The sequence below is a fragment of the Platalea leucorodia genome (genome assembly GCF_965183815.1).
Source record: "Platalea leucorodia genome assembly, contig: HAP1_HAP1_SCAFFOLD_261, whole genome shotgun sequence".
In the NCBI taxonomy this organism is placed as follows: Eukaryota; Metazoa; Chordata; class Aves; order Pelecaniformes; family Threskiornithidae; genus Platalea; species Platalea leucorodia.
The window spans coordinates 74169-98394 of NW_028121310.1; the positions used below are offsets into that span (position 1 = coordinate 74169).

The 24226-nt window shown below is 58.5% G+C and overlaps 1 protein-coding gene across 1 annotated transcript; it reads right to left on the bottom strand.

Moving 5' to 3' along the window:
- Positions 1 to 6388: 6388 nt before the first annotated feature.
- On the bottom strand, positions 6389 to 17995 carry LOC309603930 (scavenger receptor cysteine-rich domain-containing protein DMBT1-like; the record flags this gene model as incomplete). Its single annotated transcript, XM_082338808.1, has 7 exons — positions 6389 to 6413; positions 8980 to 9086; positions 9235 to 9332; positions 10554 to 10683; positions 15050 to 15178; positions 16564 to 16603; positions 17826 to 17995. The coding sequence occupies 7 exons, from the start codon at positions 17993 to 17995 to the stop codon at positions 6389 to 6391; spliced, it is 699 nt and encodes a 232-aa protein (XP_082194934.1).
- Between the last annotated feature and the right edge of the window lie 6231 nt (positions 17996 to 24226).

Below are 24226 nucleotides of genomic sequence, written 5' to 3' on the forward strand. Positions count from 1 at the left end.
TCTCAAAGCTGCATGACACAATTCTTTTTCTTTGCCTGTTGTGCAGGTACCAAGTGTCATCTGCTGGCCACCATGTCCTAGGATTCGTACTTGGCCATATGTCGACCCCTGCTCTATGCCAGCCTCATGAACTGGAAGCTCTGTTTCAAGCTGGCGGCTGGGTCTTGGCTAGCAGGATTACTATCGTCTACCATAGTCACTGGGCTACTTTCCAACTTACACTTCTGTGGTGTAATTCTCCCCAATGCAATTGATCACTTCTGTGATTTTGCCCCATTGCTGGAGCTCGCCTGCAGTGACACCACCGTGCTTAGACTGGTTACTTTCATCATCTGCTTTCTGGATATGGTCTTCCCATTTGTGTTCACTTTGGTATCCTATATCTGCATGATAGCTGCGATCCTGAGGATCCCAGCCACCACGGGGAGGCAGAAGGCCTTCTCCATCTGCTCCTCTCACCTCAGCGTGGACACTGTTTTCTATGGTACCCTCATCGTTGTCTATATGATGCCCAGAACAGCCTCACTGAGGCAGCTCAATACAGTGCCATCCTTTTTCTATTCCATCCTCACGCCCATGGCCAATCCACTCCTCTACAGCCTGCGGAAATGCCCTCAGAAAGACTCTGGCTTGCATTGAGAGCTCCTACTAGTTTTGACCCACCAGGAATAAACAGGTTGTGGTTGTGTCAAGTGTGGACAACTCAGAAGTGCATATTTTGTGTACCAGGTATGTCTTTAGAAGTGCAGAATCTGGGGACTGTTTGGGGAATGAGAAATGGGAACAGAGAATTTGTGTCTTAAAGACATACAGGTCTGGTGTTGAAGAGTGTAAAAAACTTCCCTGGCTTTCTTCTTGCTTTAAAGTAACCACAGTTGTGATCCTGGAAGTGGGAACTGTTGAAATGCCACACCTGCCCAGGAGTGGCAGAAAGCTTACCCGAAACATGCTGTTTTCTCTTCCGTTACCCAGCCAAGCTGAGGGGTGGGGGTCCTGCGTGTCTGGGATTCCTCAGGACATCTTCATATTGACAGCGAGAAGGGGGAAGTTGAATCAAGCCCTTCCACTGGACATGTCTAAATCTGAGCAGATGAATCCCATCCCTCCTGTTCTCTGGGATGTCTAGCAGAGGAGAACTGTGAAAGCTAGTCTGATAGGGTCAGCCCCTCTGAAAAAAAAAGAAAAAAAGTAGATCCTTCTTCAGAAGAAGGGTACACAAACTGGGTCTCAGCAGTCAAATTTTTTAACACAGAAATCATTACTTCCCACTTCTTTCCTTCTCCTAATCTGACCCCCCTCCAATCCCCCAATGTTATTACGTATTTGTTTCCCACTGGCTGACTTAGATATTGCAACCTAAGTCCTCCTGTTTTCTTCTTTCTTGCAAAAGAGAACAAGGTCACGCTCATGGGGCATGATTGAGAACATCCACCCCCAGCAGTGGGCTTTCCCCATTTCCGAGGCTGAGGCATGCACACAGGATGGAAATGTCTCCATCACCCCTGATTTGTGCAAGGGCCTTCAGCCCTGACATACTCCCACAACACACTTATTCCTCCTCCACCCACAGACACAAATCCCTCCCCACTTCCAGGCTCAAATCATGGTTGCAAGAATTTGATGCATTTCAGAGGAGGCCTTGAGATTCCTGGATCTTCTTGGTGCTTATGGCAATGTTCCTGGCTCCCTCCAGATTTGATGGACTTCTTTTATATAACAAGGGCTTTCTGACAAGCTTTTATGAAATGTTTGTTTTTCTGTCATTCCTGTGTGTGGAAAGAGCAGACACACAAAAGAAAGAAATATCCACCCAAACGGATGCTGAGTGAAGTGCCAGTAAGAACCAGGTGAGGCACCCCCCTGGCTGTGGCTTCCTGGCAAGAAGTCTGTCCTAAGAAGGGACAGTCCTTCCAGGTCTTTCTTGAACAATAACGGGAGAGTCATTGCTGAGGATGGGCTTTGGGGCCATGTGTGCAGAGCACAATAGATGAGCAGTCCATCCCCTTAACTCCGCTCAACCACTCCAGAAGGTCACAGTGACTGTGCTCTGGTTTTGATTCCCCTAAACCCTCTCTGCCAGGCAGGGGCTCAGTAGGGAAAAATCTATGGCACTGGGCAACACAATTGCCGCAGCTGTACCAGCGTGAGGACACCATCCCTGCGTGTGGTCAAACCATCAGCCTTTGCGTTAACAGCTGAGCACGCTCACCCACCCTGCCACAGGGACCCCAGCCAGGGCTGTCCCCGGGCACTGCTTTGCTGTCAGGACAGACATCAGTGCTGAAGGAATGGGAAGGTCCCTGAGCCCAACGCCCATCCCCAGCCCCATGGAGATGGAAGCCTGATGTTCACCTCACCTGCAGGGCTGCTGGGGAACAGAGGGGTGCAGGGGCAGGCCCGGTGCCTGGAGGAGGGGGTATAAGATTTCTGCCTCCATGTGCCCTCCACGGCATGCCCTGGGATGCCATCGGAGCCTGGGGGCACATCAGTCCACGGAGGGCATTCCCCTCACCCTGTTGCACTGCTGCTGCTGCAGAGTTGGGGACAGACGTGGCACAGATGGCTGGTGCCCTGGGTGGCAGAGGAGGCTCAGGGGAAGGGATTTTCTCTCTCCATTGACCCATCCTGGAGTGGGCCAGAGTGTGGGAGCAGCACCTGCAACAAGAGCCTCCTTCTGCCCCATTGCCCTGCAGAGACCTTGAAGGGGCAGCGCTCTGCAGTGCAGCCCTGTACCAGGATCAGGCCCCAGCAGAGAGGCAGTCCCAACTTGCCCCACATCAGAAGGATTCAAGTGCTGTTTGCTGCAGAGGGTCCCTGGGCACCCAGGGGAATACAGGACTTGTCATAGTCACATCACGGGAGGAGAGTGCCTCCCCTGCTGGCAGGTGTCAAGGGGATGTAGCTCAGTGGCAGAGCACCTGCTTTGCATGTGGGAGGTCCTGGGTTCAATCCCCAGCATCTCCAGGGGTACTTTTGCCCTGACTCCCCAGCCTCAGGCAGGTGCAGGCTGGAGCTCGGGCACTGGTCCTCTCCAGGCCCTGTGGGCCTGCCCTGCCCACCCAGGGCTTGCCTGTGAGGTGAGGAGGGCTGTGGGAAGGCTATGTGCACTGCCTCTGCTGAGCCCCCTCTTGGAGGAGAAGCAGGCAGCTGTGCTGGACCTGAGCTCAGGTCACTGCCCTGCACCACAGGCCCACCCCACCGCCCAGGGACAATGCTTGGCAGCAGAGTGTGGGGAGACCTCAGGGAGGGGAAAGGTGTCAGCAGCACACTAGGAATCATTTCTGGCTGCACTGAGAGATGTGGTGTGAGGGTGCTGGTCCAGCCCAGGCATCCTTTGGGACCAGGGCCACACTGCCCTGGTGGCTTTCCAGGGATAAGGGTCTGAGATTGTCCTGTCTCCAGGTGGAGATCCCATACCGCATAGGGAAGCGCTCCTCTGTGCCAGCAGGGAGGGCTGTCTGAGTTGGATGAGCCTGGGCAGGGCTGTGGGACTCCCAGCTTTGACATTTCTTATCCTGACCCTGTCTCCAAGTGCTTCTGCTTCCACCATCATCACTGGCTTAAGCAGAGCCTCAGCTCAGGGCATGTGGAGCTCCTGAGGTCAGGCACAGCCCACAGACATGGGGCTGGTGCCCACCTCTTGTTCCTGGGGTGTTTGGTGTCTCTTGATGCTGCGCTGGTGGGATCAGGGAGGCACAGGCCTGTCCACAGCCGTGCACAGGCGGGAAGGGCCAGATGGTGCCTTGGCTGCTCCCCCAGCTAAAACACCCGCAACCAAAACAGAGTGTGAGACATGGCCTTTCACTGCAGGGTGCTCAGCCCCCGGGAACAGTGAGCCCAAACTAAGAGAAATAAGGCTGCCCTCCTGTGGGCTTTCCACAGCCGTGCTCTGCCTAGTGTGGGGCAGCAGTGCTGAGAGTTGGGGGTCTCACTGTGACCCCCCTCAGGTAGGTCCTCAGGAGCTGCAGGAGCAAGCACAGATCTGGGGCCCAGTGACAATCCTGCTTTGCTGCATAGAATGGACCCAGCGCACAGGGCCAGGCTGTTCACATCCAAGAATGCCAGGGCTGGAGCTTATCCCAGTGAGAGTTTTCCAGGGGATGGAGGCTGTGCTTGCAATGCCCATGTTATGTCACCCATTACCGTGGGAGTCTCGCCCTGGGAACGCTGCTCTCCCGTGGGGGCTGCCAGCAGGAAGGCTCCAGGGTATGGAGCAGAGGGATGTGTGAGCCTGGGCTTCCTCCAGATTCCCCCAGGGTCCCCCCAGGGGTGGAGGAGCTCCCAGCAGGGAATGGGGCAATGCTGAAGTGGGAGAGGATGTTGGTGACAGCCGCCTCCTGCCCTCTTCTCCTCTAGGGCCATATCCTGCTGTTGGCAGCAGTACTGAGCTGCAGCAACTCCCCACAGGGAGCCAACCCACCTTCCAGCCTGCAGCAGAGGAGCCTTTTAGGGAAGAGCTGGAGGGGTGTGGAGACCCACCAGTGGGAGCAGGGAAGGCAGTTTGGGCACCAGGTCCTGCCCAGGTGTTAAACTCTTCTCCCCGCCTGTCTCCTGTGTAAGAGGTTTTTCTGTCCATGGGCGCAGGGGCTGGTGAAAGCCCCAGCCAAGGGAGAGGGACCCTGGCTCAGCTCCCAGCAGCACCTGTTTTAGGGGAGGGACACAAAATCTCCTCTGCCATGGGAACGTGCCCACATGAGCATCCTCCTGGATGGGTCCTTCTCCAGGCCAGGGGCCAGACCACGGCTTTTGGCTGCAGCACACATCTCGTGTGGATCCTTTCTCCATCCCCCGGCCCTCCAACAGCGCTGAGGGAAAGGTGCCCCCATCCCCCCTGCTCCCATCCCTCCTGTACCTGCACACAAGTACTGCCCCAACACAAATCCAAACTGACACCCCTGGCGAGGCAGCAGGAGGGCAGGGGTGGGGGCTGGAGGGGAGCAGGAGGAGGGGGTCCCAGGGCTGCCATGGGGCCTTACAGCCCCTGCTCAGGAAGAAGGCAGCTCTGTGCCTGTGACAAGAGTGCTCAGGGTCTGTGAGGGCCCAAGAGAACAGAAAGAGCCCATGGAGACTGGGGTCCTGGCAGAGCATGAGGAGAGGGAATTCCAGCCCCGTGTGTCCCAGAAAGTGGCTCTGCACCCTGTGCTGGGGCAGTGTGGAGCACAGCTGCCTCCTAACCTTTATGGGAGGTAATCCACGGGCCATGATCCCCGCTGGGGCTGGCTGGGGTGTTCAGGGCACTGCGGCCACCTTAGGGCTCACTTCTGTGGGGCAACAACCCAGGGCTTACCCTGACATGGCAGCTCTGTCATGGCCTCTGCACTGTGGGGCCAGTGTGGCCCAGGCAGGGCCTGGGGGAAAGAGCAGCTGGAAACCCCAGGGTGAGGAAATGGGTGCTCCCACCGGGGTGCATCACGGCACCTATCAGAGAGCCATTTTGACTAGAAACTGCCTGTGGCCAGCAGGATGGAAATGGCTCTGTCAGCAGGATTATTCCCCAGGCACCAGGGGCTCTCACAGCCCCACAGCCTGACCCCGAGCCTGCTGTCCCTGAGATGCGCCCCTTTCCTACCACTGTGCCTTTGTTCTCTGCTCCCCTGATCAGCCTCAGGGAGATGACCCGACACCTGGGCAGGCAAGCAGCAGCTCTGGGTCAAAGCCCCCAGAGACTTTTAGTAAGAGCCAATATGGATGCACAGTGTAAAAATGGGAATAAAAATAGAGGAAACTCCCAGCCATTTCTGCTGCCCATGGTAAAGGGAGATGGTTCCCTGGCGCTCACAGCTCTCCCAGCTGCACAGGCCTCTCCTCCCTCCTGCCTGCACCCAGCTGCACAGCAGGGATGGGCTCTCCTGGCCTGGGGCTCAGGGACTGTTGGGCACCAAGCTCCGCTGTCACAGCCTTTGTGTCCTCACGGGGATGTGCCAGAGACACCTCTTCAGCATCATCATAGCCCATGCTCCCCAGGGACAGGGACGAGGTGTCTCCTTCAGCTCCAGGGACCCCAGCACTTCTCCGGGAGCGCAGGCTGCTCCCTGCAAGCAGCAAGGCAGGACACTGCAGTTTGCCGCATGGGGTCCGTGCATCACCTTCCTCCCCACTCCTCACCACATTCAGCTCCTTCTCCCACCCCAAGTCCCTCCAAGGAAAACTCCTGGGTCAGGTTCCCCCTTCCCAGGAGGTCTGGGTGTCAATACGGTAGTGACTTGGGTGGCACCAGGGATGGCACCCCAGGAACCGGCAGCGCTATCTTTCCCTCTCACCTCCGAGTGCATCCCTGGGCCCCGCTCCCTCCGCTGGTGCCCTGGGCATTTCCCAAGCTCCCTGCCCAGGGGCAGCATCATCCCCAGGGTCAGAAACCTCCCTGGCATCATCATAGCCACCCACTGGGTCACGTCCGGGCAGGACAAGAACATCTGAAAGGAGAGGGCAGCTGGTGACAGTGAGAAGACACGTCCTGCAGAGCAGAGGATGGGACGATGCGCAGGGACACAGGGCTGACACACTGGTGTTGGCAGCACCACAGGAGACCCCCATGTCCTCCCCATCTGTGATGGTGACACTCTGTGACACCTCTGTCCATCACATGGCTGCAGGGAGATCAGCCCCTTCCTGCCTCCATTACCTGGTGCTGATCCCACACCACCCTCCTTCTCCTCGCTGTCCCCAGGGGAGGGCTGCAGCTGGGTCAGGGACTCCTCTGAAGAGGAGCCTGGCGAGATGCACAGCGGGTGTTAGGGAGCGAGCCCCACGGACCTGTCTCATGGTCAGCGCTGCTGGGGAAGGGGGACCCACAGAGCTGGGGCTGCATGGGGAGGAGGGCTGGGAATCACCCTGCTCCCCCAGGACAAACACCATCTCAAAGATGCTCCCAGAGCTGCCCTAGCGCAGCCCCTTCCCTCACTCCTTGGGTGTCACATGAGGTGCAGGGGCAGGAAGAGAGGGGCTGACCAGCTGAGATGGGCAAAGCTGGTTGGTAGGAAGCTCCTCTCCCGGGCCCAGGACCTGGATGCTCTCCCCACAGACCACACGGCCCCAGCGCTGCAGGGACCATTGGCTGGGAGGCTTCAGGGGATCAGCCCTGTGTTGGGGCCAGGGGAAAGAGTCCTGTAGATGGGCCTGCAGGGAGGACCCACACCCACCTGAGCGACCAAACCTTGCCTGCTTCTCCCACACCGGGCTATAACCAACCTCCTCATACACGTCCTCGGGGAAGAGCTCCTGAGCCCTCCTGGAGCCTGGGGACAGAGGCAGGGCTGGCACAGGGACAGGCAGAGGGGTGATGGGACCCCACTGTGCTCCCCCAAACCTGTTCCTTTGGCCAGCCCAGGACTGGTTCGACAGCACAGCCCCACTGTTCTGTCCCGGCATGGCTGCCGCATCCCCAGTGAGGGCAACATTGCTGTGGAGATTATCTGGGGCAGCGTCACCCTCGCATCATCCTTTCGGAGACAGCGCTCATGCCCCTCTGGCCCCTGCGTCATTCCCCCCTTGTCTGACCTTGGAGCAGCTCCCATGTTTCCTCTCCACCCGGAGCTGCCCCTTATCTGTCCCATGGGCCTATAGCAGGGCCCCTGCCCTGCCGGGGGATGGACGAGGATGGGCAGGGCTGGGCAGAGGGACAGCCTGGGGACCTGACACCATGGAGATGGACTCTACTGCCCCATGCTCCTCCTGCCATCTCCCTTGTCCCAGAGCCCCCTCCAGCACTACCCAGAGCACTGCCAGCCTTGCCCATCCCCACTCTGCTATTTCTCTCCTCGCCCCATCACTACCTCCCCCCGCCTCTGGGCTCTCTCCACCCCTTGCTGCTGGTGCCCCATGGCCAGGCAGTCAATGGGGTGGTGCATGGACAGGTGGCAGCACACAGTCTCATCCCCCCAGCTCTGCCTGTGCCCCTCAGTGACACCCCGCAGCACCCCACAGCCCTTCCAGGAGGCATGGTCCCGGGGACTGCTATGGAAGGACCCACCTCTGTGCCCAGCCCTGGTGCTTAACACTTGCCCAGCCAGGAGGGCCAGGAGCAGGCAGAGAAGGCCCCCAGGATGATGCAGATGATGACGGGCACTGAGACTCTCCCACTGCTGGTCAAACGACCCCGGGTAGGATCTGCATGGGCAAGAACATGCAAGGGGCAACACCAGGCCTGGGAGAGGTGGGGGCAGCACCAGTCCTGACTCCCATCACTCAAGGCCGCAGAGGGTGGAGGACCCCAGGGCTGAGTAATGGGGAAGCTTCCAGCCTGCTGAGGAAATTACAGCCCTCCCCAACTCTCCCACCACCACCCCAGTGCCTCCTCCTGGGAGCTTCACACCCCAGCAAGGAGCCCCTTCCATCCAGCTGTGTGTTACTAGCCTTGTGCTGGAGATACCCAGCCTCGGGCGGGAGGACAAGTTACCTGCTCGGGGTGGGGATGCTGCTGTCCTGGCTGGAGCTGCAGAGGAGGAAAAGGAGAGCTGGGCTGAGAGGACGGGTGTGTGGATACTGGGGAGCCTCCTTCCCAACACGCCCTGGGTGTGTCTGGAGATGTCCCTGACACATCCCACCCAAACTGCCCCTCCAGTAGTGCTAGAAAGGCAGGCCGGGACAGGGCCCACGGCCTCTGCTCTGGGCGGCAGGCAGGATGGCACAGGCAGCCCAGGGGACAGCCCTGGGGCTGCAGGGCCCCACAGGCAGTGGCCTGAGGACACCCAGCTCCACTGAGGCTGCTCCCCACCTGGCACCAGGCTCCTGCAGTCTGCAGGAATGGTCTCGCTCTTGGGAGGTCAGGGGCCATGCCAGGACCAAGTGGGTGAACGACCTTCTCTAGCTCCCTGCCAACACCTGAACAAGAGGTCCCCGTCCTGCCGCTCACCTGAGCAGCGCACAGCAGCGTCTTCCTTATGCCGGCAAGCACCGCCATCCCCGGGCCGGGCCCAGCAGTCCTGCAGGGACAGCTCTGTCCCCCGGCACTCCACCTGCTCCAGCCAGATGGGGCCTTGCCCCATCCCAAATGCAGCCCCATTCAGGGCAGACACCGCAGGGCCACAGCCCAGCTGCCTGCATGCCACCTCGGCATCCTGCATGTCCCAGGAGTCGTCGCACACCGTCCCCCAGGAGCCACGGTGCCAGACCTCCACTCTGCCCGAGCACCCGTCCTCGCCTCCCACGGCACGAATCTTCTCCCTGTCTGGAGAAGGCAAAGGCCTCCCATGGCACCCAGACAGCAGGCAGAGCCCTGCCAGGCAAGAAAGGTACACAGAGGAGCACCTCAATACCTGTGCAGCTCGTGGAGTTGGGGCACGGGGCCAACGGGGCCAGGGACATTCCTGGGCGTTGCCCTGAAGAAAGAAACCCTGTAGTGAAGGGGGCTGGTTCAGGGGATCATGCAGAACACAGCAAGGCTGAGGTCTACTTGTGCCTCCCTGTACCATCTTGGTCATGGCAGCATCTGAACCCCAGTCATTCAGGGGACACGCGCAGGTCTAGGGGGACCCTGACTGCTCAGCCCCTAAAGATCCCTGGTTCACAGAGCAGCAGTCGTGTGTCTATGGAGGGAAGACTCTTCTGAACCCCATCTGGTCTCTTCTGAGACCTCACCTGGAGATGCCTCTGCCTTCCCCAGGCGCTGCTGGCAACCTGGGTGGCAACTGCTGCTGGATGTGTGCTGCTGGGGTCACATTTGTGCCACCGGCAGGAGTAGGGTCTGACATGGGAAGGAAAGCCCCTCCAAGCTCTTTCTCTGCCTTTGGCTGTGTCCAGTGGGGAGCAGGAGCTAGGGTGACACTGGTGCCCGAGTGGCTCAGAGTTACCGTTGCAGGTGATGTGGATCTCATCTCGCAGGTCTTCACATGACTGCGCATCCCAGGGAGTGGAGGGACACTGCCAGAAGGAGCTGGTTTTCTCCCCACGCTGCACGTTATTCAGCCACGCAGGGCCAGAGAGCCTGCCATAGGGCAGCCGTGTTTCCAGGGATCCTCCATCCCTGCAGCCCAGCTCCTTGCATGCCAGCGACACCGTGTCGAGAGTCATCGAGTTGGAGCAAATGCTCCCCCACGTCCCATTGTAGAAAACCTGCAGGCGCCCAGAGCAGCCATCACTGTTCTCCAGCCTCAGGGCCACAAACTCTGGGAGGAAAGGCACCAAGGGGGAACAGGCTGGTCTGGGGCTGTGGGAGAGGGGACGCCTCTGCACCCCCCGTGCCCTCAGCCAGGCAGGGTCATGGCCAGCACATCCCTCTTGCACCCAGGGGCAGAGAGAAGTCCCTGATGCACTGACATCCCTGCCCTTCCCGCTAACACTGGGGAACAGCTGAGCTCCCCAGGGACCCCCAGTGGGACTGAGGGTGCCCATGCATGGGTGTCTGCAGCATGGGCTCAGGCAGGAGTTCAGAGGCAGCCAGGGACAGCTTTGGACGTGCCAGGCTCTCCCCACATCCCGGCCTCCCCAGGAACCAGGGTCCCACCACAGACCTGGGCAGACGACTCCTGCGTCCTCTTTGTGCCCGCAGTCGTGCTGCCCCCAGGGCCTGGCAGGGCAGTCCCAGAGAGCAGCTTCATCCCTGGAGCAGTTCGTGCCATCCAGCCAGATCTGCCCAGAGCCTTCCCCAAACCGAGCAGAGCCAGTCGCCTCCACTGCCCCTCCACAGCCCAGCTGGTGGCAAACGACGGCAGCATCAGACAGGTCCCAGCCATCGTCGCAGATGGTCCCCCAGCTGCCCTGGTGGTAGATCTCCACTCTCCCCTCGCAGCGCCCAGCCCCATTCACCAGCCGGACCTGCCGGCTCCCTGCAGTGGGGAGAAACCCCAGTTGCTGTCAGGGGCTGGCTGCCCACCCACCTCATCATCTGGGGAGCCTGTGCAGTGCTGCTCACCCCAGCAAATGACTCCCACGTCCTCCACAACCCCTGCCGCCAGTGCACTCTCGGGCAGGGAGGTTGTTAAGTCCCGGTCTGATTATCAGGCTCGGGGAAGGTTTGTAATGATCCCAAGGGTGAAATTAAGACACAAACGAGGTCATATGCCGCCAATCAGACGTTTTATTGGGTAAATATAAAAGAGTAAAGCGATAGGAAAGGCAGGAAATATTAGGAGGAAATTAAGCAAGCATCCAGAGAGAGAGAAGCAAAGGATAGTCACCACCATGGATCCAGCGGCGTCCCGTTGGTCCTGTCTTCAGTTTTTCGGTGGTGGATGGCCACACTCAGGTTTCGTTGTGCTGTCTTTTATCTGGTGTTGGTGTTGGAGAGGGAGTTTGCCCTCTCGTTTCCGTTTGGTAACACATGCACATCTACTGGTGGGGCAAGCGGCCTGACCAGATACCAGTTGGTGTCCTATTCTTGGTGGTGCCCGATAAGCCAAAGAATGGCCTGCTGCTTCAGCAAGTTTGCACAGGCTTCCTTGCCAGATGGTGGTACTTGATAAGCCAAAGAGTGGTCTGCCCTCGGGTCTTGTCAGACAAAAGAGTGGTCTACTGCCCGGTCTTATCAGATAAACACACAAGCAAGCTTTGAGACAATTGTTCTTAACACTTCAGTCTCTTACAGAGGTGTTGCAGAGGGTCAGGTTGGTCTCATGCCCTGCGCACTGTACCCCTCGCAGCCCTACGGGGCCCGTCCCTCGCTCAGGCTTTGGGGGGTTGTAGGCTGTCTCCGCCTGTCCGCACTGCAGCTGCTGGCACACCATGTTGGTCTCCCGCACGTCCCACTGGTCATCCAGGACTCTGCCCCATGTCCCACGCTGGAAGATCTCCACTCGCCCGTCGCACCGGCTCCCTCCACCCACCAGCCGCAGGGATGCAAAGCCGGCTGAGCCTGGGGAGAGCAGAGATGCTACAGCCACTGGAGGCACCGGGGAACATGGCACCCTTCAGGGAAGAGGGCAAGGGGGAATTCTCCAACCACACAGGACAAGATTGAGCCTTGTGCTAATGAGAAGCAAGGGCAGAGCCCAGGCCCGCTCTGCAGCTCACACCCAGGTCTGCTGCTGCTGGGGGCACCCAGGCAGCTCCTGCCTGGGTGGTGGGAGGAGGCTCTGCAGGGCTCTCTGTGGGGATGGGATGCAGCTAGAGGGATGGAGCAGAGCCCTGCAGCCCTGTCCCGGGCTCATCCCACAGCAGAAAAACACAGGAGCCCAGGCCTGCCAGTGGCACCAGGGCCTAAGCCGCTGCCCTGGGGGCAGATGCCTGCCTCCGTTCAGTCCCCTGCTCTCCCACAGCAGAGCAGTCACTCTGAGCAGGCAAAGCCCTCCAGAAGGCTCCTAGGGAAGCAAGGGTTTCTCCAGGGAGAAGTTCAGCCTGGTACTGCCATGGGACCCCTGCTTTGGGTGGCCGTGTTGCACACAAAGGGCAAATGGAGTTAATGCAGCATTTTCCCAGCACTCACCTGAGCAAATGACAGCGGCGTTGTTCCCATGGGAGCACGGTGAGGCCCCCAGGGTGATCACTGGGCACTGTCCCAGGTGGGCTTCAGTCCCGTCACAGTGGAATGAGTCTCTCCAGACAGGGCCAGTCTCTCTCCCAAAACACTCTCCTCCAGGAATGGACTCAGCAAACCCACAGTTGAGTTGATGACAGAGAACGTGGGCATCCGAGAGATCCCAGCGGGAGGCACAGAGGGGCCCCCAGGTCCCCAGCACCTGGACTTCCACCCTCCCTGCACACGCCGGGCTGCCGTTCACCAGCCTGAACCCTGTGTACTCTGGGGACAGAGAAGGACTGAGGGTGGATTGGTACTCTTGTACCCTCAGTAGCTGGTGCAGAGGCCAGAGGGACAGCATGCCTTTCTTCTCCTTCTGCACTATTTTCATGCTGCAGACAACCCATCACCCCTCCTGTCCTCACGCCCAGCCCATCATGGTCCTTGCTCTGATCCCCGACCCCTGGCACAGCTCAGGTGTTCAATGCCCCACCCTGAGTCCTTATGTGTGCAGCTGACAATAGCGCTGTTCGCATGGGTGCAAGGCTGGTGTCTGGGAGACCCCCTGGGGCAGGAGGCAAGGAGGGATTCATTCCCCACACACTGCAGCTCTCCATCCCACATGGGACTCATCCCTTCTCCAACGTGAGCGGCCCCAGCCACAGGCAGGGCCATGCCGCACTGCAACTCCCTGCAGACCACGTCAGCAGCTTTGGGACCAAAATGGGAGTCACAGACAGTTTTCCACTGGTGCCCATCATGGATTTCCACACGTCCTGAGCAGTGGCTCTTCCCTTCTACCAGCCGGACAATTCCTGGGGAAAAAAAAAATCAACCAACCAACTGAGAGAGCTCTGGCAATTCCCACAACACCTCCAAGAAAGCCATGACCAAATGGCCCATTACACATCCCAGGGAAAGCTGTTGGGGGAGTGTTGGTGACACAAACACATCCAGGCCCCCCTGCACCCCTTCTCTACACCATCACAGCACTCAAGGCTATGTGTCTATCCCAGACCCACAGCAGACCCTGCCGACCATGTTGCCACCTTTGGGACCAAAGCGTGAGTCGCAGGCAGTTTTCCAAGGGTCCCCATCATGGATCACTATATGTCCTTAGAAGGGGCTATTCCCTCTGACCAGCCAGCTAGATCCCTCAGCAACCAAAGACCCCTGAGAGTTCCCACAGCCCTCTGGCAGTCCCCTGACCACGTCCCACCTCATCTCCAAGGTGGCCAAAGGCAAAAAGCCCCACGACCACCCCAGCTGCTCTCACAGGATGCTGATGGCACAAAGAGAGCAGGGCCCGCCTGCCGCTCCTCAGAAATCAGCCCAACCCTTGTGGGCTTGCTTCCCTCCCAAACCCACTGCCACAGGCACTGCTCAGACAAACTGCTGCTGCCCCACAGACCTTGGGCTGCCCGGCACTGGTCCCTGGGCACTGCAGCACCCAGAGCGCTTGGGGTCCAGGGAAATGAGCCCAGGCGCTCTTGGCTGCTGCAGCTTGCTCTGCCCCACTGAGCTCAGGGCCAGGCATGAGGAACCTCTTGGTGCCACCAGAAACATGGCCTGTTCCCAGGGGGGTCTTGGGCTGTTGGGGCACTGCTGTTAGATGGGACATGTCACAGGGCACAAGTGTAGTGAGGCTGAACCTGCGGTCGGTGTCTGTGCCAGACCCCTGCTCCGGTGCCTGCCCAGGAAAAAGGTCCCCAGTCATGGCCAAGAGTGCACTGCTGGATGCTCATGTCCCTGGCCAACAGCCGGGCAGAGAGCAGGAGAGTGGACAGAAGAGCAGCCCTGGGCTTACACAAGCTCCCAGTGCAAGGGCAGGCACAGAGGAGAGCCAGTCAATGCTGGCAAATCCAGAAGTGCAAGGCGGCCAGGGGCTGGGACAGACATAAGAGGCTGGGCAGCAGGTCAGCACTCCTGGATGGGACCGTGTCCCCACGGGCAGGCTCTCATGGGGTGACCCTGGGAGAGATACGAGGTGCCACATGCCACCCTGCTCCACAGACCAGGCCAAGTGCTCCTCCTCTCCGAGCAACCCCTTTGCTTCAGCCAAGGGACTTGTGCCTGCCAGGGAGCACAACCCCAAAGCAGCTACCATCCCATGCCCTTCCCCGGTACTGTGGGTGGCCACATGAGTCACTCTTGGTGCCCCTGGCATGGGGGGACCTGGCCCTTGGCCCTGCCAGGCAGGTCCTGGGTGAATATGAGGAGAAAGATGGGACTCAACAGACAATGCAGGGCAGGGTGGGGGATTCACCTGAGCCAGCTCAGGGGCCAGGCAGAGTGTGGACACCCTTGGGCAGGTTCCCACTGGGCTTTCCTCAGGGGCCACGGACAGCAATGACAGTCCCAGCTCGGCAGTGCAACCGGCCACATTGAGCAGTGTTCCGGTGCCACTTGTTGCTCGCTGACGGCACAGCCAGATCTCTTTCCCTGTCCCAACCCCAGAGGTGGGGAATAGGCTCTCCCCTTACCTGAACACATCACTCCAGCGTCACCAGCATGAACGCAATTGTGTTCACCCCATCCTCCATGTGGGCAGTCAGAGAGGGCAGATTCGGTGCCATTGCAGCCAACATCATCCATCCAAATGGGGCCAGATCCTGGCCCAAAGTGTCCATACTGAGGAGCTCCAACAGCAGACCCACAGCCCAGCTGCTTGCAAACCACTGCTGCATCATTCATGTCCCAGTCGTCACTACACACTGTCCCCCACTTGCCCTGTTGTTTCACCTCCACTCTCCCAGCACAGTGCCTGCTGCCGTTCACCAGCCTCACCTCCACAGCACCTTCAAACACTGACACAGGACCAGTCAGGACAGCACCGAGCCCCGGCACTGTGGGTCTGAGGGAACCCCTGCCCGGGTGCAGTCAGAGGTGCCAGGGTGGGAGCCCACTCCCCTCCAGGCTGTCCCCGGGGCACTGCAGGGACCCCTTCCATCCCCACAGGCTGCGCAAGGCTGGGGATGCCCAGCTCCCGTCCTGCTGGGTCATTTGTGGCCCCACAGACTTTGGCACCTCCTTCTACCACAACGGCCCCCTGCAACCTGCCCTCAGCCCACACCCACCCAGGGCACCACCCCTCCCCAGACAGCACCCTGAGAAGAGACCTGCCCCCACCAGGGCTTGCCCAAGCACACACTCCTGCTTCTCCCCAGGGCCCCGAGATCCCCTGCACCACAGCCTGCCCTGGGCACCTCCCAGCTCATCCTCCACCCTCAGCCCTTTCTGTGTCCCCTCTGGTGCTACATGATGATCCCAGTGAGCCCTCCCAACCCATGCCCCCTCCTTGTCCTTGGGCACCAGCCCAGCCCTGCCCTTGTCTAGGATCCCCCAGGAAGGTCACCTCTCTGCCAGCCTGCAGGAACAGACACCCCAGGTCCCTTGTCTCCACAGGCACAACCTGCCCCTGCCCAGGCTGGAGCTCATCCCAGTGCTCAGCACCCCACCCTGAGTCCTTACGTGTGCAGGTGACAACAGCGCTGTTTGTGTGGGTGCAGGGCTGGTCCCTGGGAGACCCCCTGGGGCAGGAGGCAAGGAGGGATTCATTCCCCACACACTGCAGCTCTCCATCCCACATGGGACTCATCCCTTCTCCAACGTGAGCTGCCCCAGCCACAGGCAGGGCCACACCACACTGCAACTCCCTGCAGACCACATCAGCAGCTTTGGGACCAAAGTGGGAGTCACAGACAGTTTTCCACTGGCCCCCATCATGGATCTCCACCCGTCCTGAGCAGCAGCTCTTCCCTTCCACCAGCCAGACAAATCCTGGAAAAAAAAAAAAGATAACTGGGAGTTCCCAGAGCCCTCTGACAGATACATGGCCACATCCTGCATCACCTCCAAGCAAGCCGTGACCAAATGGCCCATTGCATATCCCAGCGGAAGCTGTTGGGGGAGTGTTGGTGACACAAAGACATCCAGGCCCCCCTGCACCCCTTCTCTACACCATCACGGCTCTAGAGGGTACGTGTCTGTCACAGCACCAGGCACCGCTCATACAACCTGCTGCTGCACAAGGCACCCTGTGCTGCCTGGCATGGTCCCCCCAGCACTGCAGTGGTGAGAGCAGTTTGGGTCTGGGAGAACTGGCCCACATGACAATGACTGCTGCAGCCTGCTCAGCCCCTCCAGAGCTTGGGACCAGGCAGGACCATCACCTTGATGCAGCCAGAAATGCATCCCTCTCCCAGGGGAGTTCTGGGGCATTGGGAGGTTCCTGTTAGGGGCAGATGTCACAGAGTGCAGCAATGGTGCGGCTGTTACCATGGCTGCTGCCTGTCCAGACCCCTCCGATGCCTGCTTGGAGGGGGTGTCCTCAGCCAGGCACACAGTGCTCTGCCCAGAGGTGAACAGGTCCCAGGCCAAAGGCCAAGCAGAGGGACAGGAGACCCGCATGCCCCCCTGGGCTCATGCTGGCTCAGAGGGTAACAGCAGGCACAGATGAGAGTCAGTAAATGATGCCAAAGACTCTGTTTCATGGGGCGGTGTGGGGAACCATGGGCAGGCAGGAGAGGCTGGGCAGCAGGTCAGCGCTGCCTGCATGGGGCCGTGCCCCTGTGGGGCTGTCACAGCCCCAGGCACCTCCCAGTACAAGCCTGTGCATGCCGTGATGCAGAAGGGAGCAGCCAGAGTCAAGCAGCTGCCAAGCTCCTAAGCCTCGCAGTGCTGGACCACACAGCCGAGCCCCGGGGACAGGCAGCGAAGGGCTGTGTGCCACCCTGCTCCTCTCCCAGGGCCCAGCACTCATGCTCTCCAAAAAGCCCTTTTGATTCAGTTGAGGTACTCATGCCAGTCAAGGGGAATGACCTGGGGGACCAGCCATCTCATGCCGTTCCTCCAAGGTGTGGAGTGCCAAGCAAGTCCCCCCTGGTTTCTCCAGCACAGGGACCCTCAGCATTGTTGGCTGGGAACTGGCAGAATGGGTGGAGACCAGTGGAGATCAGTGGACACCCCAGGGCAGGGATGGAGGATTCATCTGCAGCCCAAGACACTGACTGAAGAGGGGCTGAGACACGGTGGCAGGGTCAGTTCACCCTGCGGTAGGCTTCCTCTGGGCTTTTCCCAGGGACTGGGAACACCAGCAATGACAGTCCCAGTTCAGCAGTGCGACTGGCCACATTAGGCAGTGATCTGGTGCCCACTTGTTGCTCCCTGAGGGCACAGCCAAGGTCCCTTCCCCCGTCCCAACCTCAAGGGTGTGGAACAGGCTGTTCCCTTACCTGAACACATCACTCCAGCGTCCTCAGCATGATCACAGTTATTTTCACCCCATCCTCTGTGTGGGCAGTCAGAGAGGGCAGATTCGGTGCCATTACAGCCAACATCATCCATCCAAATGGGGCCAGATCCTCGCCCAAAGTGTCCATACTGAGGAGCTCCAACAGCAGACCCACAGTCCAGCTGCTTGCAAACCACTGACGCGTCGTTCATGCTCCAGTAGTCATCACACACAGTCCCCCACTGGCCTTCGTGTCTCACCTCCACTCTCCCAGCACAGCGCCTGCCACCATCCACCAGCCTCACCTCCGCAGCACCTTCAAACACAAACATGGGACCAGTCAGGCACAGCACCAAGCCCCAGCACTGCATGTCTGGGGGAAGCCCCTGCCCAGGCCATGTCAGTGGTGCCAGGGTGGGAGACCTCTCCCCTCCAGGCTGTCCCCAGGGCAGTGTGGGGGTCCCTTCTATCCCCATGGGCTGCGCGAGGCTGGTTGTGGGCAGTTCTGGCCCTGCTGGGTCATTCGCCATCCCACCGCACAAGGCACCTTTTCCCACCCCAACAGCCACTTGCCCCCTGCCCACACACACCTGCACACTGTGCCCAGCCCTGCACAGGGCACCCTCTCTTCCCCAGCCCAGCACCCCCTCGACAGTCCCGTGTACCCAGGCCTGCAGCTTCCCATGCAAACCACCTGCCCCGGCACCATCCATACCCACTCCCACCCCCAGCGCTTTTCATGTTCCCACCAAGATGATTCCGATGATGCCCCCACCCACATCCCCTCCTCGCCCCTGGTGTCAGCCCGGCCTCTGCACTGGGCCGGGCCCCCCAGGAAGGATGTCTCTCTATGCAGATGCCCCCGTCCCCTTCTCTCTGCAGGGCACAAACTGCCCTCATGGGGTCAGGGCTCCCCTGGAACAAGGGAGCAGTCAGCAGCACACAAACCCTCCGGGGTACCCCAGAGGCTGGCAGTGCCCTGGGCATCTCTGAGTGCTGCCGTCACCAGCTAGGCCACCACCGGCTCCAGAGGCACAGTGCTGGGCAACAGGGGGTCCCAAAAGGGTGCCCCAGGACAGGCTGTCTATGAATCCAGCCAGGCACAGGCTGCCTTCAACACTGGAGCCTTGGAAAAGGAGGTACTCTCCCACCCAGACAGGCAGGCACAGGGTCCATGGACTTGAGCACCTTCTGACCCTCATCTCAGTAGCACCTGCAAAGCAACCCCATTCCCAGACAGATCCCGATGACCATGCTGGTACCCGCTGGCCCTGGGCTGTGGGACAATGGAACTGGCACTTACCTCTGCACAGCTGTACCCAGAGGAGCAGCCACAGCATCTGAGGGGACAGGAGTGCCTCTGTGCCCATCCGGAGCCTCCTGCCCTGCCAGCACATCCCTGCCGCGCCACACTCCCTGCCACAGCTCCTGGGGACTCATGGGGACAATGATGACGGGAGGGCAATATATCTCTGCAGATCCCAGCCCAGCTACAGGACAAGCCAATCAAAGCAGCAGGACCTTTTTAGACATTATCGGGAGCTATCTCCCCTCCGACACAGCCCAGCCCTCCAATGAACTTCTCCAGTGCCATTCATGACCATATATGAGAGACGGCTCTGCTGCAGGTGTCACGTCACTGTGGTGGGGGGCTGTCACAGGACAGGGCTGGTTGTGGGGGAGGAAAATGGGGTTTTCATCCCTTGAGCCCTGCTGTGTTGACCAGGAGCACTGAGCATCTCCTATGCCAGGCACATCCAAGAGCCCAAGGTGGGAGTGTCCAGCCACGCCCATGCCATGGGAACCACAGGGCTGGGACTGCACCGGAGGCTGTGTCAGGAAGGGAAGGAAGGAGCCCCTGACCCTGCTACAGACCCCGCTGTGCTGGGAGCAGCAGCTGGGAAAGGGCCTTAGCCCAGGCCAGAGCCCCATCCCAGGAGTGCTGGCTCACCCATCCTTCCCTGGAGAGCCCCTTGGAAGGTCCCTCATGTCCCTGCCTTGGCAGCAGACCCACAGCCCAGAGGCTCAGACATGTCCCTGACTCTCAGCCTGTCACCAAGGGGCCGTTATTCCCCACAGGCGCATCGGGAGCTGGAGCCTGCAGGTGCACAAACCACAGCCCACGTGGCCTCGCAGCGCTCGCCGTGCTCCCCGCGCAGCGCCCGGGCAGGAAGTCTGTGGTTTCCTCCTGGCACTGTGCCCAGGCACATCCCTGCGGTGCCCCTGAGCCACCCCCACCCCGACTGCTCCAGCCAGGGCTGCAGGGGCTGCTCCTTCGGCCTCGCAGACACGGGGCCGGGCAGCTCCTGTCCCCCGTGATGCCCTTGGGACAGCACACAGCTGCTCTGCACCGAGCCCCACAGCCTTGGGGTGCCATTGGTGATGTGACCACTGCCACCCTCCTACTGCCACCTCTGTGTGCTCATGGGTTATACTGACGGTGACCTCACACCCTCCTCCTGCCAATGCTGCGTGCACATGAGTTACACTGTCACACGTGTGTGCAGTGTATGGCCTTCTGCTGATGATAGTTCTTTCAAAAAGTCGTATTTGGGCGTGGTCTAAATATTATTTTGGTGCCATCAGAAGCACCTACATGAGCTATGTGCCAGCTCCTGGCCTATCAGCTACTCAGGCACCAGTGACATCGCAAGCTCATGCACAGCCCCTGGCTTATCTGCTACTCAGCCACAGATGATGTCACAGCATCTACCTCTGATGTTGGCCTGCTCCTGGCCTATCGGCTATTTGGGCACCAATGACCTCAGAACCACCTACAGAAACTGTGGGCCTGCTCCTGCCCTATCAGCTACTCAGGCAGCAGTGACCTCAAAACAACCTACACATACCTGTTGTCGTTTAACCCCGGCCAGCAGCTAAGTCCCACACAGTCGCTCACTATTTCACTAAATAGAAAGGTAATTCTACCCCAGCCAAAACCAGTACAATGCCAGATGCCTACTCCTGCCCTATCAGCTACTCAGGCACCCGTGACCTCACAAGAACATCTACACCCATTTGCCATGTACTCGCTGTTGAGGTACTCAGCCTCCGGCAACCTCACAAGCACCTATCAGGGCCATGCACCTGGTGCTGGCCTATCAGCTATTCAGCCAAGAGTGACATCACAAGTACATACCCAAGCCATGTGTCTCCCTCTTGCCTAGCAGCTCCTCAGGCACCGGTGACCTGATCACCACGTATCCACTTACTTTCTATCCACTCGCCTATGAGATACAAAGGCACAAGTGACCTCACAAGCTCCGGCACAAGCCACGTGCATGCTTTTGGCCTATCAGCTACTCAGGCATCAGTAATCTCACAACCACTTGCACAAGCCATGTGCCAGCTCTCAGCCTATCAATCATCTACTCAAGCACATACCAACCTATTTGCTATGTGCTGACATGGCGGAGTGACCTCATGTGGCAGCCCCCACCCTGTCACTTGCTCACTCCCCATCAACAGGATGGAAGAGGGAACTGGAAGGGCAAAAGCAAGAAAATACATCTCATGGTTCGAGATAAAGACAGTTTAATAAGTTGAAGAGGAATCACTCACAGCAGGAGATTGATGCCCGGCCAGTCTCTGAGTAAAGGACACTTTGGAGAACACCCCCTCCTCCCCAGTTTTATTGCTGACCATGACATCATATGGCATGGAATATCGACTGGGTCAGTTGGGATCAGCTATCCTGGCTTTTGTTGTTGTTGTCAGGGCAGAGCGAGAAACAGCGAAGGCCTTGATGCTGTGCACACACTGCTCAGCAATAGCTACAATGTCGGCTTGCTGTCAAAGCTGTTTTGGCCACCAAGGCAAAGCACAGCACCACAGGGGCTGCTAAGAAGAAAATTAACTTCATCCCAGCCGGACCCAGTACAATCTGCACCCCTTATTCCATACCGTGTGCATCCTGCTCAGGTCCTACAGTATTCAATACATTTCCATCCACCACCACCACTCCCTTCCCCATCCTTTGACATGACATAGACACAGCGTACTGGGTTTGCCTGGTCTGGCTCAGGTGGACCTGGACAAGTCCCAGCCCACTCCTGACTTCTGCCCTCACTCAGTCAGCCAGAGCTTATCTGAAACGTTCAACCAGGTTATCAACCTCAGGACAAGAAAACACATGTATCATGAGCCCACATCCCACACTGGTCTTACAGGGAGCTGTGAGATTCCCCACAACCCTGGGGAAAGGGAGTTCCCCACCAGCACCCTTCCCCTCTCTTTGGCACCTCAAAATCCAGTTTGCTGTTCATGGGCTCATTGGCTAGTTCCTCTTGTTCACATGGTCTTTGCTCAGATCCTCTGTGGGTCTTTTCCATATGGTCCCCATGCACATATTCTTCTGAAGTTGGCATTTTGTCCTGTTTTTTTCATGTTCACAGACAGCATTGCCTGTGTCTTGCAGCAGAGAGAAAAGCTGAGAGTCTTCCCCAGTTCACCCTGCGTGGCCCTCCTGCTGGGCCGGGATGGGATGTGGGAGCCTCCTAGGCTGATTCAGAGGATTGGGCTCTTCTTTGTATGCTGACAGGATTTGGGCCAAGGGCCCCTTGGTGGCCTCCTGGGAGGGGGCCATAGCCCTCGGGCATGTTCCAGCTTGGCTGTGTCCTCCCCACCCTCTTGAGGTTCCCACTACCCCAGACATGTCTGGGCTGCTTCTGCAGCCCAGTAAAGTGGGGGACCTTGACCCACCCTTGTACTTTGCTTTCTATTCACATTTAAACTCTGATTATTCCTTCCAGTAGCTCTTATTAAAGCAGGTTTTATCCATTTGATACCTATGTTGCAATTGCTATATAGATGCAATTTCTCTGCCTTTATAAATGTTAACATATATCTATATATAAATGCATACACATGTCTATGTGTATAGAAGGAAATGTATTTAAAATACTGTCTCTAATCATAAATAAATAAAAATATAGTATATACTTATTTGAACACTCAGTTTTAGATATATTTCTAAAAATGTTTATATTGTATATAAATGTACATATTTTTCTATCTGAGCACGTCCTTGTCCAAAGGAGGCAGGCAGCTAATCAAAGGGATGCATGGGAACACATGGGTCTGACGGTGTCAAAGAAATGGCTGCCAGCCAACCACAGGGCAGTATGAGATCACGTGGGGAATGAGAACCTGTGGGGAATGAGGCTGTCACAAGTGGTGGCCTCCCTGTATGTAATGACAGGGGGCTTCGCTTGCTGACTGCTTCTGGGCGCAGCGGGAGGGGAGGCTCCTCTTGCCAGCCAGAGAAGACGTGGGTTTGATGCTCTCAAGCAATTGCTGTCAGCCAACCACAGAGCAGTGTGATGTTTAAGATCATGGCAGTTCACTGTCGTCAAATGGTGGCACCACGTCATAAAATGGCACCACCACCCCCAAATGGCGGACTAAACAAAATGGTGGCCAAAACAAAATGGCAGCCCCAGTGTATGCAGGGGAAGGGCCTTCTGGGTCAGATGTACTTCCGGGTCAACCAGAAGGGGTGACTGCTCCTTCCAGCCAATCACAACCAAGCACGTGACCAGTAGAGGGGAGTGCCTTCTGGGGCAAATGGCCCCTGAGGCAGCTGGGAAGGGGCAGGACTTCTGCTGGCAGCTGGTGGGCGGGGCATGGCGCGTGTCTGCCCTCCGGTGGTGGTGGTGCCTGTGCTCCTGGCGTGTTCCAGGGCCATGACCCAAACGAGCACAAGGAAGGCTCGTGGTAAGGTAAAAATGCTCCTTTGGAACCGCTGTCATAGAATGGGTCACTACGGTGTCAGACCTTTAGTGTCTGTGCCTGACGTGAGAACTTTCCCGCCTCCCTGTGCTGCCAGGTTGCACAACCCTTCTCCAAAAAACCGCTGCGGGACCCTCCTGGGTCTCGTGGGAAAATGTGCACAACTGTGCTGAGGATCCCCTGGGAGCAGGGACAGCACAAAGCCTTTTCCGCGTGCCTCCTCCCCTGGCCGTGGTCTCCCTCTTTATCAGCACCTGAAGGCCCCCTCCACCTCCTCCCCACCCCTGGGTCTGGTGATGGCGGCTCTGTACTCAGTGGTGCCTCCAGCAGTGACCCCCTCATCTACAGCATGAGGAACCAGGAGCTCAAGGGTGGAATTAGGATTACATAAAAGTTTCTGCAATAGTGATCAACTCTCCATCTCTCTCTGCAAACAACTCCCAGGATATCCCATCCAAAACTGCTGCTTTGGTGTATTATCATTATTGTTACCAATACCATTATCATTACCTTTCCCATTATTGTTCCTTGTGGTTATTGTGTTCCTAGAGAAATGTTTGGATTTGTCTTACTTCTCCAGAGGCATGAACCTGCTCTGTCTCACCTGGAGCCTGGGTAAGAGTGTGTCTAACACCGGGGCGGAGCTGACTGCCCCATAGCCTCTCTGTAATAAAACGGGATCTCCTCAGTGCAGTGGGGAGATGAGCAGCAGCCATCCCCATCCAGCTGGAGCTGCCCCACACCCTGAGCAGCAAGGCCAGTGTGGAGTCGCCCTGTGACCCCAGGCACCACAGCCAAATCACCCTGCAGAGCAGCATCGCCAGCTCGGGGCCCTGCAGGGGTGGTGGGGAGGGGGCGAGGAACGGCCAGGT